This window comes from Tarenaya hassleriana, unplaced genomic scaffold, assembly GCF_000463585.1.
Source record: "Tarenaya hassleriana unplaced genomic scaffold, ASM46358v1 Cleome20, whole genome shotgun sequence".
Lineage (NCBI taxonomy): Eukaryota > Viridiplantae > Streptophyta > Magnoliopsida > Brassicales > Cleomaceae > Tarenaya > Tarenaya hassleriana.
In genome coordinates this window covers 2,721,227-2,746,624 of record NW_010965373.1, presented here as the reverse complement: position 1 = coordinate 2,746,624, position 25,398 = coordinate 2,721,227, and the positions used below count along the sequence as shown (strand labels likewise).

The window sequence follows — 25,398 nt, the reverse complement described above, 5'->3', positions numbered from 1 at the left end:
TGAACCGCTACTAGGGAAAGGAGCCTTGGTCAGAATGAAGTCATCAACAGAATCAGCAGCTCCTTGGGGATGATCATAGACCAGTGACATCTTTTGCGGCTCGGCAGCTCCATAGACGGCGGGCGAGGACTTTGTTCCGGTAGTTTTGCCGTTAGATTGCGACTTTGCCGCGGAAGACGAAGAAGGAACAGAGTCTGAAGATTCAAGCTCGACTCTGATTCCAGTGAGAAGAAACCGCTGGTGGGAGGAAACGTGGGTGTTAGCCGTATGTATTGCAACGTCACATTTCCGACATAGCAATGCTCGGTCTTGAAGACAGAAGAAGAATCCAGAAGCTTCCTGTTACATTTCAATGGAGGAGAAGGAAATTAAGCACGCAGCCAAAGCATGTACACACACACAACCAACACAACAGCACTGCTTCTGCCAAAAACAAGACAAAGAACCTGTCCCAAGCAACGGCAACCAAAGTATCAGAAGAAAAGAGCTCTTCAAAGGGCAATGAAGTTAAGACACCACCATCGTATCTGGTAAGAACCCGTGAAAAAAGATCGGATTTATAGGCCATCTGTGATGGGAAGGCGATCAAACTCCCCGGAAATGGCGTCAAAGTCAGAGACTTTGATAATGTTAATCTATCTTACTTAACACTGATTTATGTCTACATAATAACAATCTAAAGCCTGAGGAGGGTAAATTCCCAATCAAGCAAAGAACCTGAGAAGGAAAAAAAAGATTTTTTCTCACACCAGCAAATAAAAAAATTCAAACTTTCCACACTGATTACAACCAAAAACACACGGGAACAGAGGAGAACCACGGGTCAAGAACAATGGTACATTCAAAAAAAGAAGAAAATCGGCAAGGGGGGAGAAGGAGAAAAGGGGTACCTGGCAAATATCGCATTTGGGCATGGAGGAGGAGTAGCCGGAGAGTGGGACCCTCTGGTGTTTTCCGGCGAGTTTATTGGCGGCGTGAACCTTCTCATCGCAGCTCCGGCAGAGAGCCGCCTCGTCGGCGCAGCAGAGCACCGCCGCCTCCGCCGCCTCGCACACGTTGCACTGAATCTTCATATCAATCTCTCTCTAATCCATCAAAGGAGCAAAATGTTTGGTCTTGAATCTATGAAAGATTCGGCCAGGGGAAGATGATTTCGGAATTTATCCAGAAGTTTTCCTGTCTTGGATTTTTCGCCTCCTCGGTTTCGGTTGGAGATTTTTCCTCGAGTGCCTTTTAAAAACAAATTTTTTAATACGGGGTTTTGATTTTCTGGTAAGAAAAATGGGGACTGAATCTGGAGCCACGTTTGTCTGGTAAGTGATTGTAATTGAATGAAATAATATAAAGTTGTATTTAAAAATAATTTATACAATTTTAAAAATTAAATCGATACGTTTTTGTAAACAAAAATAAATAAACCTAAAAAATAAATAAAATTAAAAACATTTATTTTAATTACGATTGAAAACCGATTTGGTAGAATTTTGATGTAATATAATTTTTTTTCCTTTTTGGATAGAAGTGAAATTAAAATTGGGGATATTATTTTGTGAGGCTGTGAACAGAGGGGAGACACGTTGTGTTCCACGAGCAGAGCCTTAATGGAGGAGACCAGACCGCCTCAAGTTGCAGGAGATGAAGTGAAAGATCCCCAGATTTCAGGTTGAATTTTATTTTTTTTAAATATTATTATTATTATTATTATTTATTTTGGTATGTTCTAAAAAAATCTGAATAAAATAGATATATAGTTTGAAAAAATTTGAAAACCCCCTTTCATTTATTTTATATTATATAATAATGTAACTGTGTGTATTTAAAATGTTGATTTTTTTAATATCTAACAGAAAAAAAATTACTATTTTTTATAGTCATTTTTTTCATCTTTCTAAGATATATATTATTTAACGGTGTAAAACAGAAGGTAAAATTAAAAATTCAGATTTAATGGAATAGATCACGGATGTTAGATTTATTTTCATAATATTCCTTTAATGGTGCAACCAATTGAGTTTTAGTAATATTACTTAAGATACAATATGGACATATATATATATATATATATATATCATTATATCTCCATAGTTGCCTCTTTGTACTTTTGACCCCTCGATTTGATTTCACACATGTTTTCATATTATTCAAGGGCTCCTTTAGATATTTTCATATGTATAAAAAAGAAATTCCGTATGATTGTAATATAATTCCATATCACTCAAGCGAAACATCAATTTTTTGGATAATAAATGTATATGTCGAGGTCCAAACTAATCATGCGATCAATAAAAACCATGTGATTAAAATATAGACATTGTTTTCCAATTTTAAACTCAAATTCGAAACATAACAAATAATTTATATCATATTTCACCCGTTAAACCATCCAAATTGGATTATTCAAACTAACATTTGTGCATATTAAACGAGATTTAGACAATTCTAACATCATTTACCAAATTATAATAACTATTATTGTAATTCACAATTTGTTAATGTCTAAGCCGACATAAAATTATATTTTCGACCCTTCCAAGAAAAAAGAAAAAGAAAAAGAAAAGATTATATTTTAAGGGAAAAAATACAATGTTTTTCAGACAAGCGAGCATTCTACAATCATTAATAGGTCCCTTTTAGACAACAAAAGGAATAAAGCTTCTGGATGGTTCGGGATTTTTACATATCAATTGATTAAAGGATCGAATTCGCCCACGTTCTGGATGGTCCATCATATAAATGCTCACATTACCAACACAAAACAATTACTCGCATCTTTATTCAATGACATAGAGAAACTTTACTATCTATAGAGATATCTACAAGTGGAGAAATATGAAGGGAGATAGATGCAATCTAATACCTTGATCTGTTCCCGGACAATGCATGAGGTGGCAAGAACACATTCAAGAAAGGTGCATCAGAAGATATTTCGACTGTATCTCCGAGCTGCATAGTGTAACGGATATGGCAACCGTCGATGTAGACCGAGCCGTGGTCGGAGTACCAGTCCACGTCCATGGATTGATCCGGTTCGATGAATCCGTGCATCAGACTGGCCGATGACGAACCGGGCGAGATGGGTTCTCTCACCATGTACTGCAGGTCACGAGACGAAACGGGCATTACGAACCCACCAGCCGAAAGCATTGCCGCCGTGGAGCCAGCACCCGTGCAGATTCTTAGACCGCTGGACCGGCAGTTCACTGTTTTGGACCATGACTCGTTATTGTCTTTGCCCTTAATCCTACAGATCAACATTGATACATAGTGTTAGACTCAAAATTAAAAAGGGATACAAGGAAACATAACTATCCTACAGATGTAAATCCAAGACCAGGAACTCTTACTTGAATGAGAATCTTGAAACAGTGGCAGGACATGGGTGTGCAATCAAAATGTCGTTGAGTGCATGTGTTGGGAGCGGTTTCGAGTTTAACTTCACCGCTATTCTGGATACTTCCGAAGGAATTGTTCTACCAAACAAAATGTCATCAAGAATCTGTGAACAATGGGCAGCTTGGCCATGTCAGTTACTTAGAACACAAAAGGAAATCGAGCCAAAATACATAGCCATGGAAATCTTAATCTGAAATAACAATGAGACCGGATTACGGAGTAATGTAACTTAATTGGTTTGCGAACATGATTGGTTCCCTTCCAAACTTACCTGTTCAAAGTTTTCAACCGTTGCAGCACAGAGATGCCCAGTGCTCCTACTAGCATCAAACTGATCGCTCATTGCTTCCACCTGCAGTTACCACCAAACACTAACTCATTCCCGCAATCTTTGAAATAGTAACTCGATATCAGGAAATGTATCGGCTGAGAAAAGGGAAGAAGACAATTTTAACCTCTTCCGCTTGTGTCGGGTCAGAATTCACTCCTAGAACAGGGATCGAGTCATCGATGAAATGACTGGCCTGCAAAAGGGTGCCATCGCCGCCGACAGTAATGACCATATCGACATCATGAATGGGATGCAGTAAATCATTACGTGATATAGGTCTCCATTCAACCGGCTTCTTACGTAAAATCTCCTGACAAAATTTCACAGCATCCTTGTGTACTGCATGCCTACTTTCAAGATACCGAAGAACCTGTTACTTGGGCAAAAGAAAACCGAGTTAAGCAAAACGAAAGCAGACATCACCAATTCATAGAAAGAGTGAAAAGGGGTAATATCCAAATATTCAACCTTCATCAAGAAACAACACAGAACCATGAAAAGGAGAATCCCGACAATGAAAAAGCATCAAGGGTTACTCATTTTTCCCGCTCGATTCATCAACCAAAAGCCTGAATCGACCCTCCTCTAAACCATAGAAATTTCCAATTTTTACAATTTCAGGCTTAACAATCCACCCAATTTTTGCACAGATTATCTAATTTTCAAGAATGTACAGAAGTATATCAGCTTGTTGGAGACTACGAGGTCGACTGATTCCATTTCCCTTCCCATTTAGAGAATCTCAATACTCACACAACTAGAAAATTTCCGAAAAGAGGAATTCTAATACGAAAAACGAAAGAAAGACGAATCTTCACACTGAGATACAAACTGATAGAATCAGACAACCCAAATGTGTTCTTTCACACGAAAGAGAGTTAGGTTTACGATACCACCCTTTGCGGCATTTGATCGAACACCTTCTATACGAAATCGAATATCCAAAAGTCGAGATGACAGTATCAAGTCGTAATACCTGAGGGTTCTTGATGCGCGAGACACCTTCGGGTGGAAGAAACGGATATGGATCCAACGGTTTCAATAGAAGCAGAAGCTTCCTGATCGCCATAATCTCTCTCTCTCCGTCTCCGTCTCTCCACTTTCCCTTCCACACAGCCCACCGGAATAACAGCTTTTAATTCGTATAAATGCTAATTAAATGAACTAAAAAGTTATATATAGATATGCATTATAATTTATTTATTGCCTTTAAATCACCTGTAAATTATTTTTTTCTTTGAAAATTGTGGGCTTTCGGTCACTGAAACAAGTTATAGTGGGAAAAAAGGGATAACAAGGATCAATTTGGGTGAAAAATAATGTGAGGGGTCAACTAGATAATAAGATCATTATATGGGGACTTTTTTCGGAATTTCTTTAGAATTGAAATGCACGTGAGCACGTGGCACGTGCACGCTCTCGTCTTTCGTCGCTTTGACCGATATCATCGCCGGCGAAAACGGCGTCCGCAATTTCTTTTCTTGTACCCTCTCCGATGGTACGAGGCCATTGAAATTTGAAACCGCTTCGAAACCCTAAATCCACTTCGCGATTCCTTCGTCTCATATCCTGTCGCTCAAATCCCTATCCAGGTCATGCCAAGTCTACATCTACGTCCCGATCTCGTATCGGTGTCCATATGTTTTCCTTACTCGTTGCGAAGATTCGTCGAACGAGTTACCTGCAGAGAGAAAGAAGAGATCCGACGAGTGGGTTGAGTTGGCTCGGAGCCTGGAAGGCCAGGACTCGACGCTCGAAGATCTTCGTCGGGCCTAATCCGTGGCCAAGGAGTTGTTCTCCTGTTTTGTCGTGCATCACTCGGTTGGTTTCTGATTCGTGGTCCTAATTGTAGAAACTTGATAGTAACTTGTCGGGAAATCATTTTAGCCCACAACATCCTTACATTTAGCTTTTTGTTTGATTATGAAGAAGATCATCAAATACGCTTTGGACGGCAGTTCCCCCCACCACCAAAAAAAAAAAAAAAAAAACGGATGATATGATCACCTCAGATTGCATTCTTGAGAAGGAAGAAAAAGACAATTGAGATGATCGCTTTCTGCGTTCACGCTTCTTGTGGCCAACATATATTCACCATTGCAGAGTCGTGGGGTGCTTATCCAAACTCTTTTCTCGTACAGCCCATCTTTTGTTTTTCTTCAAGATTCAAGCTATAGACAGTTTCATTGGTTTCAATCGGCAGAAGTCATGGAGGCCAACGTAGCAAGACGCTGGAGCTCTCTGCCTGTGCCTTCTGTTCAAGAAATGGTCAAGGAGAAGAAATTCACCACTGTTCCTCCGAGGTACGTACGGTCTGATCTGGACAAAGCTGAGATCGAGGATGAGTTTGGCCCGAAGCTCAAAATTCCAGTTGTAGACGTCGAGCGCTTGCGCTCTGACACCATCATGGACTCTGAACTGGAGAAGCTCGATTTCGCTTGCAGAGAATGGGGTTTTTTCCAGGCTAGCCTCTCTGTTTCTTTATGTTCTTATCTTGTATTACTCTTCACTCATATGAAAATGTCTTATTCGAACACAAGAAAATAATAACATAAGTCTGGTTTCGGGTTTTCGTGCTGGGTTTACTCTGCCTTGCAGCTCGTAAACCATGGAGTAGACTCATGTCTCTTGGACAAAGTGAAGGCGGGGATTCAAGCCCTTTTCAGCCTTCCCATGGCAGAGAAGAAGAAGCTGTGGCAACCAAACAGTGGTGACATCGAAGGATTCGGACAAGCTTTTGTTGTTTCCGAAGAGCAGAAACTTGATTGGGGCGACCTGTTCTATCTCACAATGCATCCTGTTGGATTACGTAAAGCTCACTTGTTCTCCGAGCTGCCTCTTCCCTTCAGGTGAAATTTTCTGGCATCGAATTCGTGTATCAGTCTTGAGCGCTCCATTGAAGCCTGAGTCTTGAGCTACTTTTTTTAACATAGGGATACCTTAGATACGTTCTCTACTGAAGTGAAGGAAATAGCTAAGTTTCTAGTAGCGAAAATGGCTAGAGCCCTGAAGATCAAGCCCGAAGAAATGGAAGACTTGTTCAACGACGGCTTGTGGCAGTCAATGAGGATGAATTACTACCCACCGTGTCCACAGCCCGATCAGGTCACCGGTCTAACCCCTCATTCGGATTCCATAGGCCTCACAATACTTCTACAGGTGAATGAGGTGGAAGGTCTCCAGATCAAGAAAGATGAGAAGTGGGTTTCTGTTAAACCTCTCCCAAATGCTTTCATAGTCAACGTCGGGGACATTACAGAGGTAATTCACCTAAATCTCGACATACTGTAATGCAGTTTCATTAAATTACTGTCAGTAACCCTAAGAAACCGTTTCCCTTCTTCTGAGAATTCAAACTATGATGCACAAACACGAAAGGGTAACCAGCAAGGCATATGACTGTTTTTGGTAGGTCATAACCAATGGTGCGTACCAATCTGTGGAGCACCAAGCGATGGTGAACGATGAGAAAGAGAGGCTTTCTGTCGCGGTGTTTCATAGTCCAGGCTTTGGTACGGAAATCGGCCCAGCGAGGAGCCTTGTGGAGAGGCAGAACAAGGCATTCTTCCGGAGGATGAGCACTGAAGATTACTACAATTGCTTCCTATCCAGGGAGCTCAAGGGAAAATCTCAGCTTGAGCTTATGAGAATGTAAAGAAAGGGCCCTTGCAAACAATTATGCTTTCATTAAGCTTTTAAAACCCTAATCTCAGTCTCTCTGCCTTGTGTGAAAGATATTGCGGAGAATCTAAGAATATGGTCATATGATGTGATACTCCCAAGCGTAGAATCATTTCATATTTACGACAAAATCATGCGAGTGTGTTGCCTCTTGTTCTCAAGATCTTATCTGCCTGAATTTAGGTGAAATAGTATTCACTTAATGTCCCATTAGAAAATGACACTCATTTCAAGATTCACTCATTTCATATTCTAGAAGAAAACGACTTTCACAGAGTCGTGTCCAATTATCGTTTCTCTTGGATCTCCTATAGCACCTTACTTGTTCCCCAAGCAACATCTTGCGTGCGAGTAAAGTTTCCTCTCCTTTTTAAATGGCATGATTAGTAATGCCTTTTGACGTTAGTCAAGGCCTTTTCTGCTTCCCTTTTCTTCACTGTCATTTTTTCCAAGGGAAAAGTGTTAGAAACCAAACTATCCGACAGCACCTTACTTGCCCCCCAAGAAACCTCTCTCGTTCAATCTACGATTTGTTTTGTTTTGTTTCATGGCATCAAATGTTCATTGTGGAGCGCTGTTTTACTCATTTGTTAGAGATGTATTCAACTGAAGTGAACAAACAGTCTAAGAATCTAGGGAAGGAAGTATTCAACGTTAACACGCAAAGCGTTGCTTGAATAGAAGAGGTTGTTTGGGAGGCAAGTAAGATGCACCCAGAAAGAAACCCTAGAATCAGCTAAGAGAAGAGTGTTCCGTTGTCTTCTACCACATGAGGCCGTATAGCAAAGAAGATACAGATCTTGGAGTAACCCTAGACGGGAAATTAATAAATGTTTTTGGATTTTTAATGAAAATTTATAACGTTTGTTATATAACTTTTCCAAAATAAAAATCTAATAGCATTTTTGCTCAAAACTATAAACTCGTGGAGTTTTACTATGGATTTTAGATCCAACAATGGCATTATGTCTTATGGAGTTAATTTGGAAAATATCGCACCATATGTTTAGCCATTTTGTCGGGACTTGGTGGGGGTCGAGAAGAGTTACTAATATATTTTTTTCTGTTAGGACCGCTTTTAAATTGATTTTTCCAATTTTTAGAAATATCATAGTCAGCCATTTTAGTCGGTGGCATATGGCATCTGTGGAATATGTAAATTTTTAGTTACAATTATTTTTATAATGTAGAGAGAAAATAAGAGATAAGGGCGTGTGACATAGAATGAGAGAAAATAACAATTTTCAAATAATAATAATCTCAAATTCATAATATATGTATATATAGTGTGAACATTCTCATTTGATAACATACAAATTGTATCTTATTTAGTCGCACTTTTATAAAAAAAATGATATTATTAAAAAAATGGAGAGGGTGGGGTTGGGTACGGATTTTTCTTGTAGAAAATTATTTTCTGTCACACTCTTCAACAAAATTTGTCACCATTTTTGTAGATAATATTAGACATAAAATTATTTATTTTGCATCAAATATAAGGCCCACGTATCCGAGATATATATATTGGTAGCACTAGATTAGTTTTCGAACCAAATTGGAGTTAGAACTCTATTGGATATGTTTTTATTAATTCAGATTAATAGAATTCGATTTAAATACCAAAATAATCCAATAATTGAATGAAAATAAAAATTTCTTTCTAAACGATTTTTTAGTAAGAACTAAATTCTAATTATGAATAGAAACCAAATGCATCTGTAATAAAAGAAAAATCTATAATAAACCAAATAAATATGTATATATATATATATATATATATAATTTATTACATTCATCCTAGGTTATATAGTCAGTTATATCCAATATTTTAGGGTAATGATTTCTGTGTATTAAAAAATATTTTGGTTAATCTTTTATATATATAAATTGAGATTTTATGTAACGGAAGTCAAGAATGGTTTGACGTAAAATTTCTTGAACACTCCATCAAATCTCGTGAAAATAAACATTCTATTGCCTATTAATAAGACCAATATTAATACGAAAATATTTATAAAAAAAAATATGAGAAAAAAATATATAATTTTCGTTGAGAATTGAGTTGAGTGTAGGGTTATTTCTAAAACTGAATTTCTTATGTGGCATTTCGGGAATATAAAACGAAATTTCTGTGGCTTTATTTGACCTCAAAAATATATTTCGATAATTTTATTCGTCCGTTAGAAAAGGAATAACACTTTAAAAAAAAACGAAATATTTACGATTCTACAAGTTTCGATATGTTTCCGACGGTTTGTATTTTCATATTTAAATTATATGGCTATTTAATTGAGATATTGATTTTGTTGTGTATTTTTCAGTTGGTAGGTGGAGACCGCAAACACGGCTTTCATATGGAAAAATGGTGGATGTGTATTATTCATCAAAGGAAACATTATTTTCGTGGGATTATATTTAATTAAATGTAGCTTAACGGTCGATTCTAGAGATTATAGTAAAAAAAAATGGAATTATCACATTCAGAAAATTTATAGTTTTTTTATAACAAAAATCGAATTGAAACGGAATGTAAAAATAATCAAAATTTGATATTAAAACTGAATATTTATTATTTTTTAAAGCAAAAAAAATCCAAAACAAAAGACAATCCAACTAAAACCCAAAACCTCAATCCGATTCTGTCTTTTCTTTTGTTTCATCGACAAGAAAAGTCAATACCTAACGCCACCGGCACATTGCACTGATTGGGGTTTATACATTCGATTTATTTACTTATTTTCCATAATAGATTATTATGGAGAGGGAAAAAATAAAATAAAATAGTTACCAAAAAAATAAAAATAAAAGGTAAGTTCGGTGAAATTAGAAGCAAAGACATGAGAATTGTGTGTTGATGACTTTCTTATTGCATATATAAAGTATAAAAGAATGTTTATGGATATCCGTCTGCTTACAAATGATTTCTGTGAGCGATCTCAGGAATCAAGCTTCGAGCTTTTTCAAATAGTAGCCATGGAGGTCGAAGGAAAAAGGCAATGGAGCTCTCTGATTGTACCTTCTGTTCAAGAACTGGTGAAAGACCACGAGAACAACGCTGATGTTCCTCCAAGGTATGTTCGGTGGTCTGATCCAGACAAAGCTGATGAGATCGTCGATGGGTTCGGCCCGAGACCCGAGATTCCGATCATCGACATGAACCGTCTGTGCTCTGAATCCGCAATGGATTCTGAGATCCAGAAGCTCGATTTCGCTTGCAGAGAATGGGGATTTTTCCAGGTAATACCTCGTATTCGAACTCAACGATGAAGCAGAATGTCTTGTTTCAGACATATCTATCGATCTATATCTATCTATCTATATCGATCGCTGACTCATCTGAATCTTTTCTCGATTGGATTTGACTACCGTATAGCTTGTAAACCACGGAATAGACTCGTGTTTCTTGGACAAAGTAAAGGATGAGATTCAAGATTTCTTCGACCTTCCCATGGAAGAGAAGAGAAAGTTTTGGCAGAAACCGAGCGAGATCGAAGGGTTCGGGCAAGCTTTTGTCGTTTCGGAAGATCAGAAACTCGATTGGTCCGACATGTTCTTCGTCACCATTCAACCTCCTCGATCTCGAAAACCTCACTTGTTCCGCAAGTTACCTCTTCCCTTCAGGTAATTTTTTTTTTCATTTCTAGCGCCAAATATGTACTATACTCTTACTAATATACGTATATATTCTTGTATTGAATCTCACACATAGGGATACCTTAGAAACGTATTCGAGCGGAGTGAAGGACATAGCTAAGCTTTTATTAGCGAAAATGGCTCATGCCCTGAAGATCAAACCCGACGAAATGGAAGATTTGTTCGATGATTTGATGCAGGTGACAAGATTGCAGAATAATGCATTGTGTTTTCCTGGTTTAGTATTTATACTTGTGAGATTTTCATATATATATATATATATAATCTTTAACATGATCTCTAACAAAATCTGTGAAATGGCGAATATATAAATAGCAGGGTATGAGAATGAATTCCTCCCCGCCGTGTCCAAAACCCGATCAGGTTACGGGTATAACCCCTCACTCGGATGCCGTAGGCCTCACAGTACTTCTACAGGTGAATGAAGTGGAAGGTCTCCAGATCAAGAAAGATGGCAAGTGGGTTCCTGTCAAACCTCTCCCAAATGCTTTCATTGTCAATATTGGTGACATCTTAGAGGTAGATAGACTCACCAATACATATTCATATATATATATATATATATATATATGTATCTATGTTGTTACATAAAGTTGAGGCCAAGAATGTGAATGCCATGTCAGATTATAACGAACGGGACGTATCGGAGCGTAGAGCACAGGGCGATGGTAAACCACGCGAAAGAGAGGTTATCGGTAGCGACATTTCACAGCCCGGGAATGGATACAGAGATCGGTCCGGCCAAAAGCCTCGTGGATAGGCATGAGACCGCAGTTTTCAGATCCGTGACTACAGAAGATTACTTCAAGGGCTTGTTTTCAAGGGAGCTCAACGGCAAATCCTATCTTGATGTTATGAGAATATAGACAACGAATAATATTTTATATATGTATGTATGTATGTATGTATGTATGTATGTATGTATGTATGCATGCATGTATGTATGTATTCGTATGTCCCAAGGCACGATACTATCGATTAATACTAAGTATTCAGCAAAACGAAACTTCGATGTTATGAGAATATAGAGAATGAAGCATATATATATATATTATACGTATGCCTCATGGTAAGATTCTATCAATTGATAATTTTTATTAATTTTAAATTATTCAACTAACTCTTTATCCATATTTATAATCAATTCGATTTTTATTTGGAATTGATTTTCATATTTTTCATTTCAATATCTATTTATTTCATTATTATTTTTATATTTGATAATTGAACTCTAAATTTGATTTAATATATATAAATTATTTTTATTCGATGACATATTATAGAATCGAAATATTCATGGTTAATTAATTTTAGTTCGGTAATATAATATATTTTCTCCTTTATTACATCCACGTGCGCATGTGAGCGCGGTTGTCATATTTCTTAAAAGATTGATTTCTTGAACCATTCCAAAATTATTTTTTTTAAAAAAAATGTAAATTAATTCGCCGATCTGATTAAAAGATCCAAGATGCATAGCCTTTTCTCATATGGTAATTAAAGTTTTGCTTTGGAAATAGCAATTTCGAGATTCGCTTCTTTGATAATTGCATGGAGGAATTGAAAACAAAACAATTATTAAATACTTTTACTTTAGACTGTATTATTAAAAAACTTTAATATTTCATTAAACTATTTTTTTTGCGTGAGTCATATTAGCGTAATTATACCTTAAAAAGATAAAAAAAAAAAAACAGAATAACACATAAATTGACTCCAATTTAAAAATCGATTTTATGTAATTTTTAAATTTAATTCAAATACTAAGAAAATAATATTATTTTTATAAATTAAAATTTAAATAAACGAATTTTTTTTCGGAAAAACAGAAATGTTTACCACTATCCAAATATATACATTTTTTTTTAATGAAATTAGCTTTTAGATTTAGAAATTTTTATTTTAAAGACGAGAGTTCAAACCTCGAAACTATCAAAACAAATCCATGTAGACCAAAAAAAAAAGGTTCAACTTTAAAATTACATTTGTTTTATGAAAAATAAGGTGAAAAATATTTATTTAGAAAGATTCCTGCGTAAAAGGAGTATGGAAACTTCCCACATTTACAGCCTCATCGTCTCTTTTCGTATTTGTGCAATATGACAATTTTAGATATTATGCTTTAATGACCGAAAATGGTATATTTTTTATTAGCAAATAACCCCAATTTGTTTATATTTCATTAATTTTTTTTTTATATTTTCCCCACTTGAGTAGAGGTTCTTTAATTTTTCTCATATAATTGTATATGGTTTTTTTTTCTACTTTTATTATATATAAGCGAATCAAAACAATGAAATGTTAACACTTTAAGGTTTCACTTTTGCCTGCACGCAAGTTGTTGAGTTCCTTTTACCTTAAAAAGCCACACACAAAAAAAAAATTCACCGAAATCAAAGAAATAATAAAGAAATTTTTTAAAAAAAAAATTTATTTTTCTTGAAAAAAAAGGCATTAGAACCTTCCTTTTTATACTTGGACGCAGAGAGAGTTTCACACACACGAAAGCAAAATGGCTAAGTCACAGATCTCCCTTTGCTTCATCTTCTTCTTCCTGTACCTTGTTTCAGGTACGTTAATATATCTTTCATCGCCATTCTTCTTCTTCTTGGTAGGGTATTTCAATAAGTTCTTGTAATTGTTTTTTTTTTTATTTTAAAAATGTTATTACTCAGAAATATTAAGCCATTATCTCTTATTTTCAAATAGAAAACAAATTATTCTAATTATTCACAATGTTATCGCCCATTTGATTTTTTTTAAATTTTTTTACATTTTCTTATGTATCAGCTGATATATATATATATATATATTTTAATGTATTGAATCTTTATGTATTTGAATTTAGAACAGCTTTGTTTCTCATTTTCAAGATCGAATACAGGGGGAAATCGTCCCGTCCTGTACTTTAAAAATATGTTATATGTTATGTCGTTTATCACTATATATATATATGCATTGCAAAGTTCTTTTCTGCTTAAATCTTTTTTAGAGTTTTAAAAATCTAATTTAAAAAATAAATAAATAGAAACATTGTGGTGTCGGATTCTTGCATGGATCATCAGAACAAGTTTTTGTTTATTTTGTGTTTGTAAAGATTTGTTGAGTTCCTTAAGACTCACTGGTCACTGATGTTGTTCATCTCCAATTTCTGGCGTTTCTTCTTCCACAAGGCAACTTCATCATGGTGAATGCCCAGGTAAAACGCTTGCGAAGGAACCTCAATGATCAATCTCTTCAAAATTCATACCTAAACTCTACACAATGTGTATATATATATATATATATATATATTTGCTGTTTCAGAAAACATGGTGTGTGGCAAAGCCTTCTTCGGATCAAGCGGCGCTTCTGGAGAACATAAACTACGCATGCTCGCAGGTGGATTGTCGGATTATTTCGAGAGGCTGTCCATGTTTCTCACCAGACAATCTCGTGAGCCATGCCTCTGTCGCCATGAATCTCTATTACCATGCCAAAGGAAGGAACCAGTGGAACTGTTATTTCAATAACTCAGGCCTCATCGTCCTCACCGACCCCAGTAAGTTTCTTTTCTCTTCAGTTTAATCTTGTCCTCTGGTCATCCAAAGGTATGTCCGTTAACGGGCTTTTTCTTTTCTTTCCTTGGTGAATATTCGCAGGCTATGGTAGCTGCACCTACGAATGAACCAGAGGATAGATTTACAGTCGTCAGTCGTGTTCTTCTTCTCGAATCTGTTGTTTCGACCGCTCGTATTCTTGTGTGATGATTCTGCAAATGAGTAATCTTGATTTGAAGTGAGAATGCATTAAAGTTTATATAGTTCGGTTCGATCCCATCTTCGTGCGAAGCTTATCCTTAGTATGTGGAAGAATCAAATCATATTCGTTGTTGTGATCCTTTTATGTGGACAAGATTGTGCGGCCGGCTAATTCTCCAACGAAGGGTCTTTCTAACAATGAATCGTGAGTCTAATGGGTGTTCAACACGTGGCAAGATCTCAACTGCCTGATCAGATAAGCTCTTATGGAGGAGATGCGAGGGGTTTTCCCTCTCTTCTTTCGTATTGAACAAAAAACACGAACGCTCATCTCTTCCTACAAGACACGAGTTCTATGTGGTTCTGTCTCCTCCACACCTCCACCAGAAGAAAATAAACCAAAAAAAGAAAAACCCGGAAAGAAAATTGATCCACGATACTACCCAATTGAGAGATCTTTCGTTTTTAGGTAATCCTGGATTTATTTCCATTACACCCAATTGTTTTCTATCCGAGAAAAAGATGCTTGCTTTCTCGCTTCCTCTTGTAAAAATCCAGATTCTTTGTGGATTCTAGTGGCAGAGCTTCATAATCATTTCGTTTCGTGCTCTTTGCCGTCGTACTGGGTTTTCTGGATTTGTCTGAGAATGGTGCTAACATGTCGGAATATGGATTTTGGGACGAGTGTTCTTGATCTGGTGTCAAGTGGGTGTTCTTGTACTTCTCGGACTGGTCGTCGGTTCTTGTTTGGGAATTATTCGAGGACTGTGTATAGGGTTAGTGGCAGCAGAAGCTATTGCGGTTCAAATTCGGTTCTTTTTAAGCGGAGCATGGGGAGTTGCAGAGTGATTCCGACAAAATCTCCAAAGACTGCTCTTGCCGGCGGTATGATTCTCGGATTTCCAATAGTTGGTCATTCCCTGTCTGATTTCTGATTCTTCGATTCATTTTTCATGTTGGATTGGGTTCTCTGATTAGATATGGAGTATTGAATGAAGGGTTGATTGGATATTCTCCATTAGAATTGGATGTATTGATTGTGGTTGAAATCAAGACATGAATCCCATAATCCGGAGGATGGGAACTCTCATAAGCACTTCAAGTTTTGGCCCTTTTTTATGTTCTGTCTGTCTCAGAGTTACCGATCTCTAGCTTTGGTTATAATTTCTCCTCATGTCAGATAATCTTTGAATATGATGGATGCATTCCGCTGAACTTTCTATCAATTGGGTTTAAGTTTTTGTGGAGCCACTGAGAAATTTCTTGCAGAGGCAGCGAATTTTTCGTTTCGGTTCTTCACTGAAACTCAGGCTTTTCATGTTTCTGTTTAGCTTTTGGCAATGTTTTTGCTATAAACCTGTGGAGCTCCAAATTGTTTGGAACTCTGAATTCCGGGACAGGTTCTTAACCGTCGCGAAATTAATGACTGCAGGTATCGGGGAAGATAAAACAGTGACTCTCGATTTGAGGAAAGAGCCAAGACAACAGATTTCTTTGGCAAATCTGTTCGAGGTAGTAGCCGATGATCTTCAGACACTGAACGATAATCTTCTGTCGGTTAGTATCTCGACACTCTTCATAGAGAATCAAACAAAAGAATCCCATCTTTCATTTTACATTTCACCCGATATCTCAAAAAGTTTCGAACTTTATGTTTATGGAAAGACTTGAGAGTGACTCTGATGGAATGGTCAAATCTTTATAGATTGTCGGGGCAGAAAACCCGGTCTTGATTTCGGCTGCTGAGCAGATTTTCGGTGCCGGTGGTAAGAGGATGAGACCGGGACTGGTATTCCTAGTATCCCGGGCCACTGCAGAGTTAGTAGGCCTAAGGTAATTTCCTTCGAATTGCTACTTTTTAGTTCATTCTCCTCCCCCGCGGCGGAAGATGATAGTTTGTAGTTGTATGGGTACAGGGAACTTACTACAGAGCATCGGCGTTTGGCTGAGATCATCGAGATGATTCATACCGCAAGCTTGATACACGATGATGTCTTAGATGAAAGTGATATGCGAAGAGGTGAGTTTCCATTGATCGTTTTCACAATGCCCCTCGTTGATCTGCATCATTAGTTAATGGTTTGATCTGAAATGGTAAATTCAACTCCCCGAGAGAATAAATCGCCGATTTTTTTTTTTGTGTGGTTTTCCGGCAGTTTCACTGCCATTTTTGTGAAAACTTCGGTTCTTTGTCTCTTCCATCCCGGTTCCATATGTTCTTTGTTGGATAAAAGGTGTTCTTTAGTCGGATGATTCAAACAGAAATACGCCGATTGTTGATCTGAAACGGTAAATTCAAACCCCCGAAAGGGTAAACTACCGATTTCTTTGTGTGGTTTCTGGTGATCTCAGTAGCATTTTTGTGACAAACTCGGTTCTCTGCCATTACCGTGTGGTTTCTCTTGCATCCTGGTTTCATATGTTCTTTAGTTTGACGATTTGAACAGAAACATGATTGCTGATTCGATTTCTCTCGGGCTCGGTAATTTGTTGACGCCTTTTTCTTGTCTCATATTGCAGGAAAAGATACCGTTCACCAGCTTTATGGCACGAGGGTAGCGGTTTTAGCTGGAGATTTCATGTTTGCTCAAGCATCGTGGTACCTTTCCAATCTCGAGAATCTCCAAGTCATCAAGCTCATCAGCCAGGTACTTCGTTTGCTTCTTTTACTCGCATGGACCGACGTCTTTCTGAACTGAATTTCCGAAAAAACATAGAGATTTGAAACTTATGATCTTAATCAGGTGATCAAAGACTTTGCAAGCGGCGAGATAAAACAGGCATCTAGTTTGTTCGACTGTGACATCGAGCTTGATGACTACTTGCTCAAGAGTTACTACAAGACGGCCTCGTTAGTTGCCGCGAGCACAAAAGGAGCCGCCATTTTCAGCGGGGTAAACAGTGACGTGACGGAACAAATGTATCGGTTTGGGAAGAATCTCGGGCTTTCTTTCCAAATAGTCGACGACATTTTGGACTTCACTCAGTCCACCGAACAGCTCGGGAAGCCAGCAGCTAATGACTTAGCCAAGGGAAACTTAACCGCCCCCGTGATCTTCGCCCTCGAGAGCGAGGCGAGGTTGAGAGAGATCATTGAATCCGAATATTGTGAGCCCGGTTCCCTTGAAGAAGCGATCGAACTGGTGATTAGTCACGGTGGAATCGAGCGGGCACGAGAATTAGCGAAGCAGAAAGCCGAGCTCGCGATAAAGAATCTTCAATGCCTCCCTCGGAGCGATTTCAGGTTGGCTCTTGAGGAAATGGTGATGTATAATCTTGAAAGGATCGATTAGTTTGTGATTGAAAGAAAAAGGAAGAAGATACGACGAGAAAGCGACTTGAAAGCTAAACCCGAGTATAGTATAGAACATAAAGGGCGAGGTGCCTGCTGTCTGAGGCAGCCATTGTAGCATCTCTTTGCTGGTGTGAAACTGTAGGAAATTCTGCAGCCATTGAAGCAGCTTGCTGTTTCAGTGTTACACTTAGAATATGTGTCTGTAACATTGCATGAACGTGAAACCAGGTTCGGTTATATTGATTACAACCTTGTTTATTCCTTCATGTCCCGAATGGAACGGACACGAGATAGATCATAGAGAAAGATAAACTCCATTACAAGCTTTTCAGAAGCATGAACGAAGACGTTTTTTTTAACCGTTTCGCCCTTATACTCCCTCGAGTTTACGGATGATTATATGAGCTCCGTGTTGAGGAAGTGTAGTGATAACTGGAAATGGTGCGTGAGTATATGCAGGAGAGATCTCCAGCCTGAACCGCCGAAGAAGAGTGACCAGGAAGAGCTTGGCTTCAACCATGGAGAAGTTCTGACCGATACAAACACGAGGGCCTGACCCGAATGGAAAGAAGATGAGCTTTCCGTTGGTTGCAGCCGCTACCCCATTCGCAAACCTCTCGGGCTTGAACTCTTTTGCGTCTTTCCCCCAGAGATCGGTATCGTGATGAACCAGAATCATCGGTATTGTGACCACGATTCCCTCGGGTAGAGTGAACTTCTCCAGTTTCATTTCTTGTTTAGTCATTCGGGATGTAAAGTAAGCCGGTGGATACAGCCTCAGAACTTCGTTAAGGATCATCGTTACCTGATCAGCATCATTAAACAACACGAAACCCGGTTAGTTCCAAGAAAAGGTTGTCAGATACCTGTTCTTTCATCAGGTTTTCGTGGTTATGAACTTACGATTTTCAGGTGGCTTAAACCGTCGAAATCCGGCTCATTCTTACCGAACACCCGAAGAACCTCGTCCCTTGCTCTGTCTTGCCAGTCCTGATGTCTGCAAAGCATAACCAATGTCCAGACGAACAAAGAAGAAGTTGCACTCTGACCTGCCTCGTAGAACTGCTCGACATTGCCGACTATGTCATCAAGCGTCAATCCCGCGGCTGGTCCTTGATCTTTGATCAACTTAGAATTCGAAACCAACATCGAAGACAGCAAGTCCATGTCGTGGATCTTGTCTGCTGCATCTATCGCCATCTCTTTCGTCTTGATCATAGCCTTCAGCATTGACTTTACCTCCCTTCCAGTGTCTTTCAACCTCTTGTTGAACTTGGTCGGTAAATATCTGCAGAATGAATGAATCAGACTGTCTCAGCAGCCATTTTTAGGGCTGAACACGGGTATCCGAACCCGCGGATACCCGAAATTCGGGAATCCAATCGTCGATTAGTACGAGAACGGGTTCTTTGTCGGCAGAAACTTGAGTCAAGAGTTCAGAGTGTAAGCTCATTGGATGAGTACCGTGACCCATTGGTACTCGAGCCAGCGGGGAAAGGGGGAGAAGCCGAGAGGTTGCGAGCTCGCGAGGGCGAGGCCCTCATTTCTCGAAGCATAGGGACCTCACATCACGGTCCCTTCGCGACCTTGCCTCACTCACCAGCCAAGTACCCCACAGGTACTCGAACCCTTTCCATGCCTTGCGGGTACCAACCATCATGAGTACTCGTGACCGAGTTTCAAGACCGAGGTCGGGTGTCACATTCGAGGCTATGTTTTCGTGCAAGTAAATCAAGTTTCAGGATTATATTATGAACATCTACGGAAGGTACATCGAATTACCCCACAAGATCAAGTCCGATATCGACTCGGTAAAGCTGGAAACTGTCACCTGTATCCAGGAATGTAGATGGATCGAAGAACTTGAAGACCGAGATCGATATGTTCCTGTTGAATCTCGAAAATCTTGGCTCCATCTTTGTAAGTGTCGCCAAAAACAGCTCGAGCCAACATGTTTTTCGACAGCTCGAGGCAGTACGACCAAGAATCAAGCTCTACCGACCCGTTGGCCGACGCCAATCTCTCCCATTCTTCTAACATCTCGACGCAACTCCAGTAGAAACCTCGAAACAGATTCTGTCGGAGTATTTGTCTTAGATCGATCATACGTATTATTTGTAATATTCTCGCGACATCTGTTACGGACAGAAGAGAGACGCTAAGTGAGGTAGATGGAGATGTGCACCTTCAAGCTTTCGGTACGGAAAGTAGGATTGAGGAACTTCCGGTGTTTGGACCATTCCTGGCCTTCGAGAAGCACGAGACCGCTCACGAGCACCTCGGCGTGAGACATGAACGTTGGCTTCGGCCACAGTTCGTGTCGGGAGAATATCTCTCGTAGAATTTCGGGGTCCATTATGATCACGTTCGGGAACGGTCCAAACCATGTGAAGCACTTCTTCCCTTAACGTAACACAAACAAAAGAAAGACAATACATATTTATTTTTATTTTTGTTTTGTATTTTCATGATTCGATAGGATTCTATATAATCTAATACAATAAAAAATATTTTATTCCTTACCCTTTTGACGTCTTCATACGTTACTATTTATAACGGATACGTCTTTCAATACGAGTTTGGAATCTTTAACAAATTTGTCAATTGGCAGAACTTTACAATTTTGATTGAAAAAATATCAAGTTTTTATTTTTATCATATAAATATTAAACTTTTTAAATGAGTTTAAAAAAAATATTAAATTTTTTAAATGATACAAAAAATGCACTAACTTTTATACGGTTATCAACAAAATACTGAAATTTTTAAATGGTTAAAAAAATATATTAACTATATAAATTATCAAAAAACCAATTACAATAACTTTACGTCTTTACATCTCCTTATACCATATTAGTTAATTTATTTATTTTCATAATAGTGAGAGGGTTAAATGTTTTTTTTTACAATTTAAAAAATTTAATATTTATTTGACAAAATCAAAAGTTTAATATTTTTGTCAAAAATGAAAAATTCAGTATTTGTTTTTTAGATTTTTTCTAAAATAAATAGAGAATATGAATAGGGGTAGTAATTTTGGTTAAACCGAATAAAATATAGCTGTAATCGAACCGAATCGAACTACAAACTGAACGGTTATATTTATCTAAATCCAAAAAACCAAAACTGAATCAAACCAAACCGATTAAAAAATAACCAAAAAACGACAATTTCGTTGAAAAAATAAATTTTTTACAACAAAATGCGAATTTGAACTGAACCAAACCGAAAATAATTCTACTGTAACCGAAGTTTATATAAAAATTGAATGGTTATAATTGTTCTTAAACCGAACCCAAATATAAATGAATTGAATTCGAACCGAAATACGAAATGACCATCCTAGAGATGAATACTGCTTACTTGTCTCCGGTATCTTATACCTTAAAAAATATATTTCTTCCACATCAAAAAGGAAAAAAAAATATTTGTCTTTCCTTTATGAACTAAAACGAGAGCGATAGAGAAAAATCACCATGGTTTCTCATTGACGAGATCGTGTGTGTATATATATATATATATAAAGAAAAAGAAATACCGTATTTTTGGACAGTGTGATGAAAGAAAGGCATCAAACGAGAAGCGATATCCGCGTCGAGATGGAGAGGAGTGGAGTGAGATTCTCGGTCCATCAAGCTGCTCTGCCAAAGATCTCCGACCAAAACTCTGTAAGAGTTGCCGGAAAAGCCCTGTCCCCTCAAACGTTTCTCCAACCTCTTCGGCTTCAGCCAAACCCAGTTCAAGCCTCTCCACGCCCAAACCGCTACCAATAACACCGATGCCACACATGCCCACCACACGCTTGTTCCCATCGCCTCTTCTTTCACGGATTTCTCCTTTCCCTCTCCTCTCTCTTCGACTCTTGAATCTGCTCTAACGAGCTAGCTCAATAAATAAATACTTTTACGCATATATATATATATATATATATGTATATATTTAGGCATGTGTAGATGTGTTGTTTTCGCTCATGTTCTTTTGATACTATATTTGTTTGTATACGGCATACGGTTTGGTAAAAAGATAGATTAGATACCCATTTGGTTTTTATGTCGAGTTTTGATTCAGATTCGGTTATTAAAATTATATTCATTTTTTTGAAGAAATGTTTGGTTTGATTCGATTATCAATCAATTTTGTTAAATTTGGATTTTAGAAAACCGTTTTTAAATGGGTTTAGATTTATATATGTTTATAAACTGTTTTGATTTGCTTTGGTTATGGTATTCTCGAACCGAATATGGTTGAGAGTTTGAATTAATGGACATGAATGTCTAAGGGTTGACCAATGCCCCTCTCTCGTTTTTTCTTTAACTTCTTTAACATCTCGTCTAATTAACTTGAGAAAGCCCTGCGTTTTGTAAACTTTTTTTTAATCATGTCAATCAAATTTATACATTTTGGAAAGAATTAAACCTCCCTCTATGATACATCATATACATTAGATTTATCTCGATTATATATACATATATATATATATATATAACCAAATATATAATCATGATCTTCATACGGTTTTACAAAATAATGGTTGTGAGCTTCAACTAATGGACTCATGAATGTGGAAGGTTTGATCGACGCCTTTTTCTCGTTTTTCTTTAATTTCTTTTATATCGATCTCGTTTTTTTTTCATTAATTAATTAGTGCTTTTAATTTAGTTGGTAACAAGAAACTAATTAACTTGTGAAAGACCACGTTTTAAAACCCTTTTTTATTTTTGTCTTTGTGAAATTAAATCATAGCAATAAAACTATTTTTTTTTTTGCAATGAAACATCTCTAAAAGAATATATCTATACTCAATTATTTTGGTTTTTTAAATTTTTGGGTTAATTATAAAATGAATTTTATTTAGAACTATAATATTATCTACCTATTCGTGTGTTCCTTCACTATTTTTCTACAAGGATTTATGAGTTAATTATTTTGGCAAATTCCGAAACTAATGTTATATTTTTATGGAAAAATCTGACATGCAAAACTCTGAAATCGTCGTTTAGATATATAAATTTTTAGAATTCTAAATAGTATTTATTCCAAATTATTATACAAGTACCTCAATTTTCAATTTTTTCACAGACCGTACATCGATCAAAATTGACCAATAACGTGTCCACTAACTAATTGAAAGTGTTATATAAATGAAAAGCATCAGGTCAACAAAATAGTAAACCATGTATACGCATATACATACATATTTATATACACACGCGCGCATACGTATACATATATATAATCAATTGAACCAAGGAGACAATTTGTTCCGATCCTGAAACATGGATACGTATGTTGCTTGGATTCGTAAACTAAACCATGATTCTTGACGAAACGAGAAGCCACTAAATTAACCCTACTCCGACAAAAATGAAATCTTTTTTATTTTTGATTTTTTTTCAGATAATGAATCGATGCATTATAAGGATGGAGAAGGCAAAACTCTAGTTAAAGACGACGACATCAAAGCGAGATGGAGAAGTTACTTTGATGACCTATATAACAAGAACATGGAAACGGACCACATAGAACTAGAGACCGTCACTAAGGAGAGGAATGTCGGTTATACTCGAAGGATTGGATGTGTAGAGGTGAGAGACTCGTTAAGAAAGATGAAAATAGGTAAAGCATGTGGTACAGATGATATACCTATTGAAGTATGGAAGTGCTTAGGAGAAGACGGAATAATTTGGCTTACTAGGTTGTTTAATAAAATCATAGTGTCGAAGAAGATGCCAAACGAATGGAGGCAAAACACTTTAGTCCCTATTTTTAAAAATAAGGGAGATATACAGAGTTGCACAAACTATAGAGGCATAAAACTCATGAGTCATATGATGAAGTTGTGAGAAAGAATCGTAGAGCGACGTTTACGTAGCGACGCATCTATTTCTGTAAACTAATTTGGTTTTATGCCCGGAAGATCTACAATGGAAGCAATCTTTCTCATCTGAAATTTGATGGAGAAGTTTCGAGATATGAAGAAAGATCTGCACATGGTATTTATCGATCTCGAAAAAGCTTACGATCGAGTACCAAGAGAGGTTTTATGGTGGGTCTTAGAGCGTAGGGGGATATCGGTAAGATACATACAAGTATTGAAGGACATGTATGATGGTGCGACTACTCGTGTCCGAACAATAGGGGGTGACACGCGAGATTTTCCCATCTCGATAGTGTTACACCAAGGGTCCGCTCTAAGTCCATACCTCTTTGCGTTAGTCATGGATGAACTGACTAGAGATATACAGAAAGAGGTACCGTGGTGCATGATGTTTGCGGATGACATCGTGCTAATAGACGAGTCCAGAGAAGGAGTGAATGGACTGCTAGAGTTATGGAGGAGTACGCTAGAGACTAAGGGTTTTAGGATTAGTAGGACGAAGACTGAGTACATACATTGTGACTTCAGTGGCAAACATCCTAGTGATGTGGGAGTGACCCTACAAGGAGGATCAATCCCTCAAAACCCGCATTTTAAATATCTTGGGTCAATCCTTCAAAAGGATGGAGGTTGCGATGAGGATGTTAGCCATAGAATAAAAGCGGGATGGATGAAATGGAGACAAGCCACAGGAGTTCTTTGTGACCGTAAGGTTCTTTTACGGTTGAAAGAAAAATTCTACCGTACCGCCATAAGACCCGCATTGTTGTATGGCAGCGAATGTTGGGCGGCGAAAGGGCAACATATGTCAAAAATGAGTTTGGCCGAGATGAGGATGTTGAGATGGATGTGCGGACACACAAGGATAGATAAAATTAGAAATGAGAATATTAGAAAGAAAATAGGAGTAATAGGCATCGAAGAGAAGGTACAAGAGGGACGTTTAAGATGGTTTGGACATGTACAACGGAGGCCGTTAGTAGCGCCGGTTAGAAAAATAGAGAGTATAGAACTAGAGATGAAAAAGATAGGAAGAGGTAGACCTAGACTTAGTTGGGAGCGTGTGATTAGAAACGATTTGGAAGTATTGCAGATTCCGAAAGAATTAACAAAGGATCGAAATGAGTGGAAACGGAGGATTCATGCGGCCGATCCCAAATAAACTTGGGAATAAGGCCATGTTGTTGTTGTTGTTGTTGTTGAATGAATCGATGCCTATTCACCATGGAACCGTGAGACAATATCTGTACGCAAAATATGAAACCCTAGACAAGGTTGAGAAGAGACTGTGTATATCATATATCTTCACCATTCTTCTCCTTACTTAGATTTTATGGATGATGATATGAGCCCCATGCTGCGGAAACGTGGTGGCGGCGGGGAAAGGAGCGTGAATATACGCGGGAGAGAGCTCGAGCCTGAACCG

At 37.7% G+C, this 25,398-nt stretch overlaps 8 protein-coding genes across 12 annotated transcripts in view; 4 read left to right on the top strand and 4 right to left on the bottom strand.

The window, feature by feature from the left end:
• Nucleotides 1-1,286, bottom strand: part of LOC104813993 (B-box zinc finger protein 22-like) — a 2,764-nt gene extending 1,478 nt beyond the window's left edge. For all 3 annotated transcript variants that reach the window (XR_771843.2, XR_771844.2, XM_010541841.2), the window contains exons 1-2: nucleotides 891-1,286; nucleotides 7-339 (exon numbers count right to left, since the gene is read on the bottom strand). Coding sequence is in view for 1 of the 3 variants with exons in the window: in XM_010541841.2 (XP_010540143.1) it covers nucleotides 7-339; nucleotides 891-1,073 (516 nt within the window). In the remaining 2 variants the exon portion in view is untranslated. The remainder of the gene's footprint in view (nucleotides 1-6; nucleotides 340-890) is intronic.
• Nucleotides 1,287-2,643: 1,357 nt separating this feature from the next.
• LOC104813991 (NADH kinase) lies at nucleotides 2,644-4,961 on the bottom strand. Of its 2 annotated transcripts, XM_010541838.1 has the most exons (6): nucleotides 4,943-4,961; nucleotides 4,701-4,829; nucleotides 3,849-4,094; nucleotides 3,665-3,745; nucleotides 3,345-3,496; nucleotides 2,644-3,241 (listed from the first exon to the last, which is right to left on the bottom strand). In XM_010541838.1, the coding sequence occupies exons 2-6, from the start codon at nucleotides 4,791-4,793 to the stop codon at nucleotides 2,851-2,853; spliced, it is 963 nt and encodes a 320-aa protein (XP_010540140.1). In that variant the 5' UTR covers nucleotides 4,794-4,829; nucleotides 4,943-4,961; the 3' UTR covers nucleotides 2,644-2,850. The 2 variants fall into 2 exon arrangements, with proteins under 2 accessions (XP_010540140.1, XP_010540141.1); XM_010541839.2 differs by lacking the exon at nucleotides 4,943-4,961 and having other exon boundaries at nucleotides 4,701-4,908.
• Nucleotides 4,962-5,182: 221 nt separating this feature from the next.
• On the top strand, nucleotides 5,183-7,536 carry LOC104813990 (protein SRG1-like). Its single transcript, XM_010541837.2, has 6 exons — nucleotides 5,183-5,545; nucleotides 5,654-5,836; nucleotides 5,928-6,187; nucleotides 6,323-6,573; nucleotides 6,658-6,985; nucleotides 7,137-7,536. The coding sequence occupies exons 2-6, from the start codon at nucleotides 5,773-5,775 to the stop codon at nucleotides 7,377-7,379; spliced, it is 1,146 nt and encodes a 381-aa protein (XP_010540139.1). The 5' UTR covers nucleotides 5,183-5,545; nucleotides 5,654-5,772; the 3' UTR covers nucleotides 7,380-7,536.
• A 2,754-nt stretch (nucleotides 7,537-10,290) lies between these two features.
• LOC104813989 (protein SRG1-like) lies at nucleotides 10,291-12,041 on the top strand. Its single transcript, XM_010541836.2, has 5 exons — nucleotides 10,291-10,642; nucleotides 10,779-11,026; nucleotides 11,115-11,238; nucleotides 11,378-11,578; nucleotides 11,683-12,041. Exons 1-5 carry the CDS (start codon nucleotides 10,295-10,297, stop codon nucleotides 11,923-11,925), a joined length of 1,164 nt encoding a protein of 387 aa, XP_010540138.1. The 5' UTR covers nucleotides 10,291-10,294; the 3' UTR covers nucleotides 11,926-12,041.
• A 1,508-nt stretch (nucleotides 12,042-13,549) lies between these two features.
• Nucleotides 13,550-14,870, top strand: LOC104813986 (major pollen allergen Ole e 10). The gene is made up of 4 exons (XM_010541831.2): nucleotides 13,550-13,629; nucleotides 14,233-14,258; nucleotides 14,366-14,600; nucleotides 14,701-14,870. Exons 1-4 carry the CDS (start codon nucleotides 13,572-13,574, stop codon nucleotides 14,724-14,726), a joined length of 345 nt encoding a protein of 114 aa, XP_010540133.1. The 5' UTR covers nucleotides 13,550-13,571; the 3' UTR covers nucleotides 14,727-14,870.
• A 219-nt stretch (nucleotides 14,871-15,089) lies between these two features.
• On the top strand, nucleotides 15,090-18,337 carry LOC104813987 (solanesyl diphosphate synthase 2, chloroplastic-like). Its single transcript, XM_010541832.2, has 6 exons — nucleotides 15,090-15,684; nucleotides 16,232-16,356; nucleotides 16,505-16,632; nucleotides 16,716-16,819; nucleotides 17,320-17,447; nucleotides 17,544-18,337. Exons 1-6 carry the CDS (start codon nucleotides 15,447-15,449, stop codon nucleotides 18,090-18,092), a joined length of 1,272 nt encoding a protein of 423 aa, XP_010540134.1. The 5' UTR covers nucleotides 15,090-15,446; the 3' UTR covers nucleotides 18,093-18,337.
• LOC104813988 (cytochrome P450 72C1-like) lies at nucleotides 18,308-21,973 on the bottom strand. The gene is made up of 5 exons (XM_010541835.1): nucleotides 21,633-21,973; nucleotides 20,280-20,497; nucleotides 19,926-20,170; nucleotides 18,998-19,382; nucleotides 18,308-18,899 (listed from the first exon to the last, which is right to left on the bottom strand). Exons 1-5 carry the CDS (start codon nucleotides 21,904-21,906, stop codon nucleotides 18,465-18,467), a joined length of 1,557 nt encoding a protein of 518 aa, XP_010540137.1. The 5' UTR covers nucleotides 21,907-21,973; the 3' UTR covers nucleotides 18,308-18,464.
• A 3,100-nt stretch (nucleotides 21,974-25,073) lies between these two features.
• LOC104813985 (cytochrome P450 72C1-like) overlaps nucleotides 25,074-25,398 on the bottom strand; it is a 2,858-nt gene continuing 2,533 nt past the window's right edge. Inside the window, exon 6 of one of the 2 annotated variants that reach the window (XM_010541829.1) lies at nucleotides 25,074-25,393. In XM_010541829.1, the coding sequence (XP_010540131.1) occupies nucleotides 25,297-25,393 (97 nt within the window). In that variant the 3' untranslated portion in view covers nucleotides 25,074-25,296. The other variant, XM_010541830.1, reaches the window with a different exon arrangement.

Excerpts from the sequence above, each read along its gene's own strand:
- LOC104813991 (XM_010541838.1), bottom strand. The coding sequence starts at position 4,793 with ATGGCGATCAGGAAGCTTCTGCTTCTATTGAAACCGTTGGATCCATAT. Across the intron at positions 3,746-3,848 it reads ACCCGACACAAGCGGAAGAG|GTGGAAGCAATGAGCGATCA; the intron begins GTTAAAATTGTC and ends TGGTAACTGCAG. Across the intron at positions 3,242-3,344 it reads GTTTCAAGATTCTCATTCAA|GATTAAGGGCAAAGACAATA; the intron begins GTAAGAGTTCCT and ends GTTGATCTGTAG.
- LOC104813990 (XM_010541837.2), top strand. The coding sequence starts at position 5,773 with ATGATCGCTTTCTGCGTTCACGCTTCTTGTGGCCAACATATATTCACC. Across the intron at positions 5,837-5,927 it reads CACCATTGCAGAGTCGTGGG|AAGTCATGGAGGCCAACGTA; the intron begins GTGCTTATCCAA and ends TTCAATCGGCAG. Across the intron at positions 6,188-6,322 it reads GAGAATGGGGTTTTTTCCAG|CTCGTAAACCATGGAGTAGA; the intron begins GCTAGCCTCTCT and ends TCTGCCTTGCAG.
- LOC104813989 (XM_010541836.2), top strand. The coding sequence starts at position 10,295 with ATGTTTATGGATATCCGTCTGCTTACAAATGATTTCTGTGAGCGATCT. Across the intron at positions 10,643-10,778 it reads GAGAATGGGGATTTTTCCAG|CTTGTAAACCACGGAATAGA; the intron begins GTAATACCTCGT and ends ACTACCGTATAG. Across the intron at positions 11,579-11,682 it reads ATATTGGTGACATCTTAGAG|ATTATAACGAACGGGACGTA; the intron begins GTAGATAGACTC and ends ATGCCATGTCAG.
- LOC104813986 (XM_010541831.2), top strand. The coding sequence starts at position 13,572 with ATGGCTAAGTCACAGATCTCCCTTTGCTTCATCTTCTTCTTCCTGTAC. Across the intron at positions 13,630-14,232 it reads CTTCCTGTACCTTGTTTCAG|GCAACTTCATCATGGTGAAT; the intron begins GTACGTTAATAT and ends TTCTTCCACAAG. Across the intron at positions 14,601-14,700 it reads CATCGTCCTCACCGACCCCA|GCTATGGTAGCTGCACCTAC; the intron begins GTAAGTTTCTTT and ends GAATATTCGCAG.
- LOC104813987 (XM_010541832.2), top strand. The coding sequence starts at position 15,447 with ATGGTGCTAACATGTCGGAATATGGATTTTGGGACGAGTGTTCTTGAT. Across the intron at positions 16,820-17,319 it reads TGAAAGTGATATGCGAAGAG|GAAAAGATACCGTTCACCAG; the intron begins GTGAGTTTCCAT and ends CTCATATTGCAG. Across the intron at positions 17,448-17,543 it reads TCATCAAGCTCATCAGCCAG|GTGATCAAAGACTTTGCAAG; the intron begins GTACTTCGTTTG and ends GATCTTAATCAG.
- LOC104813988 (XM_010541835.1), bottom strand. The coding sequence starts at position 21,906 with ATGGGAACAAGCGTGTGGTGGGCATGTGTGGCATCGGTGTTATTGGTA. Across the intron at positions 20,498-21,632 it reads TCACACTGTCCAAAAATACG|GGAAGAAGTGCTTCACATGG; the intron begins GTATTTCTTTTT and ends TGTTACGTTAAG. Across the intron at positions 18,900-18,997 it reads GTTTAAGCCACCTGAAAATC|GTAACGATGATCCTTAACGA; the intron begins GTAAGTTCATAA and ends GATGCTGATCAG.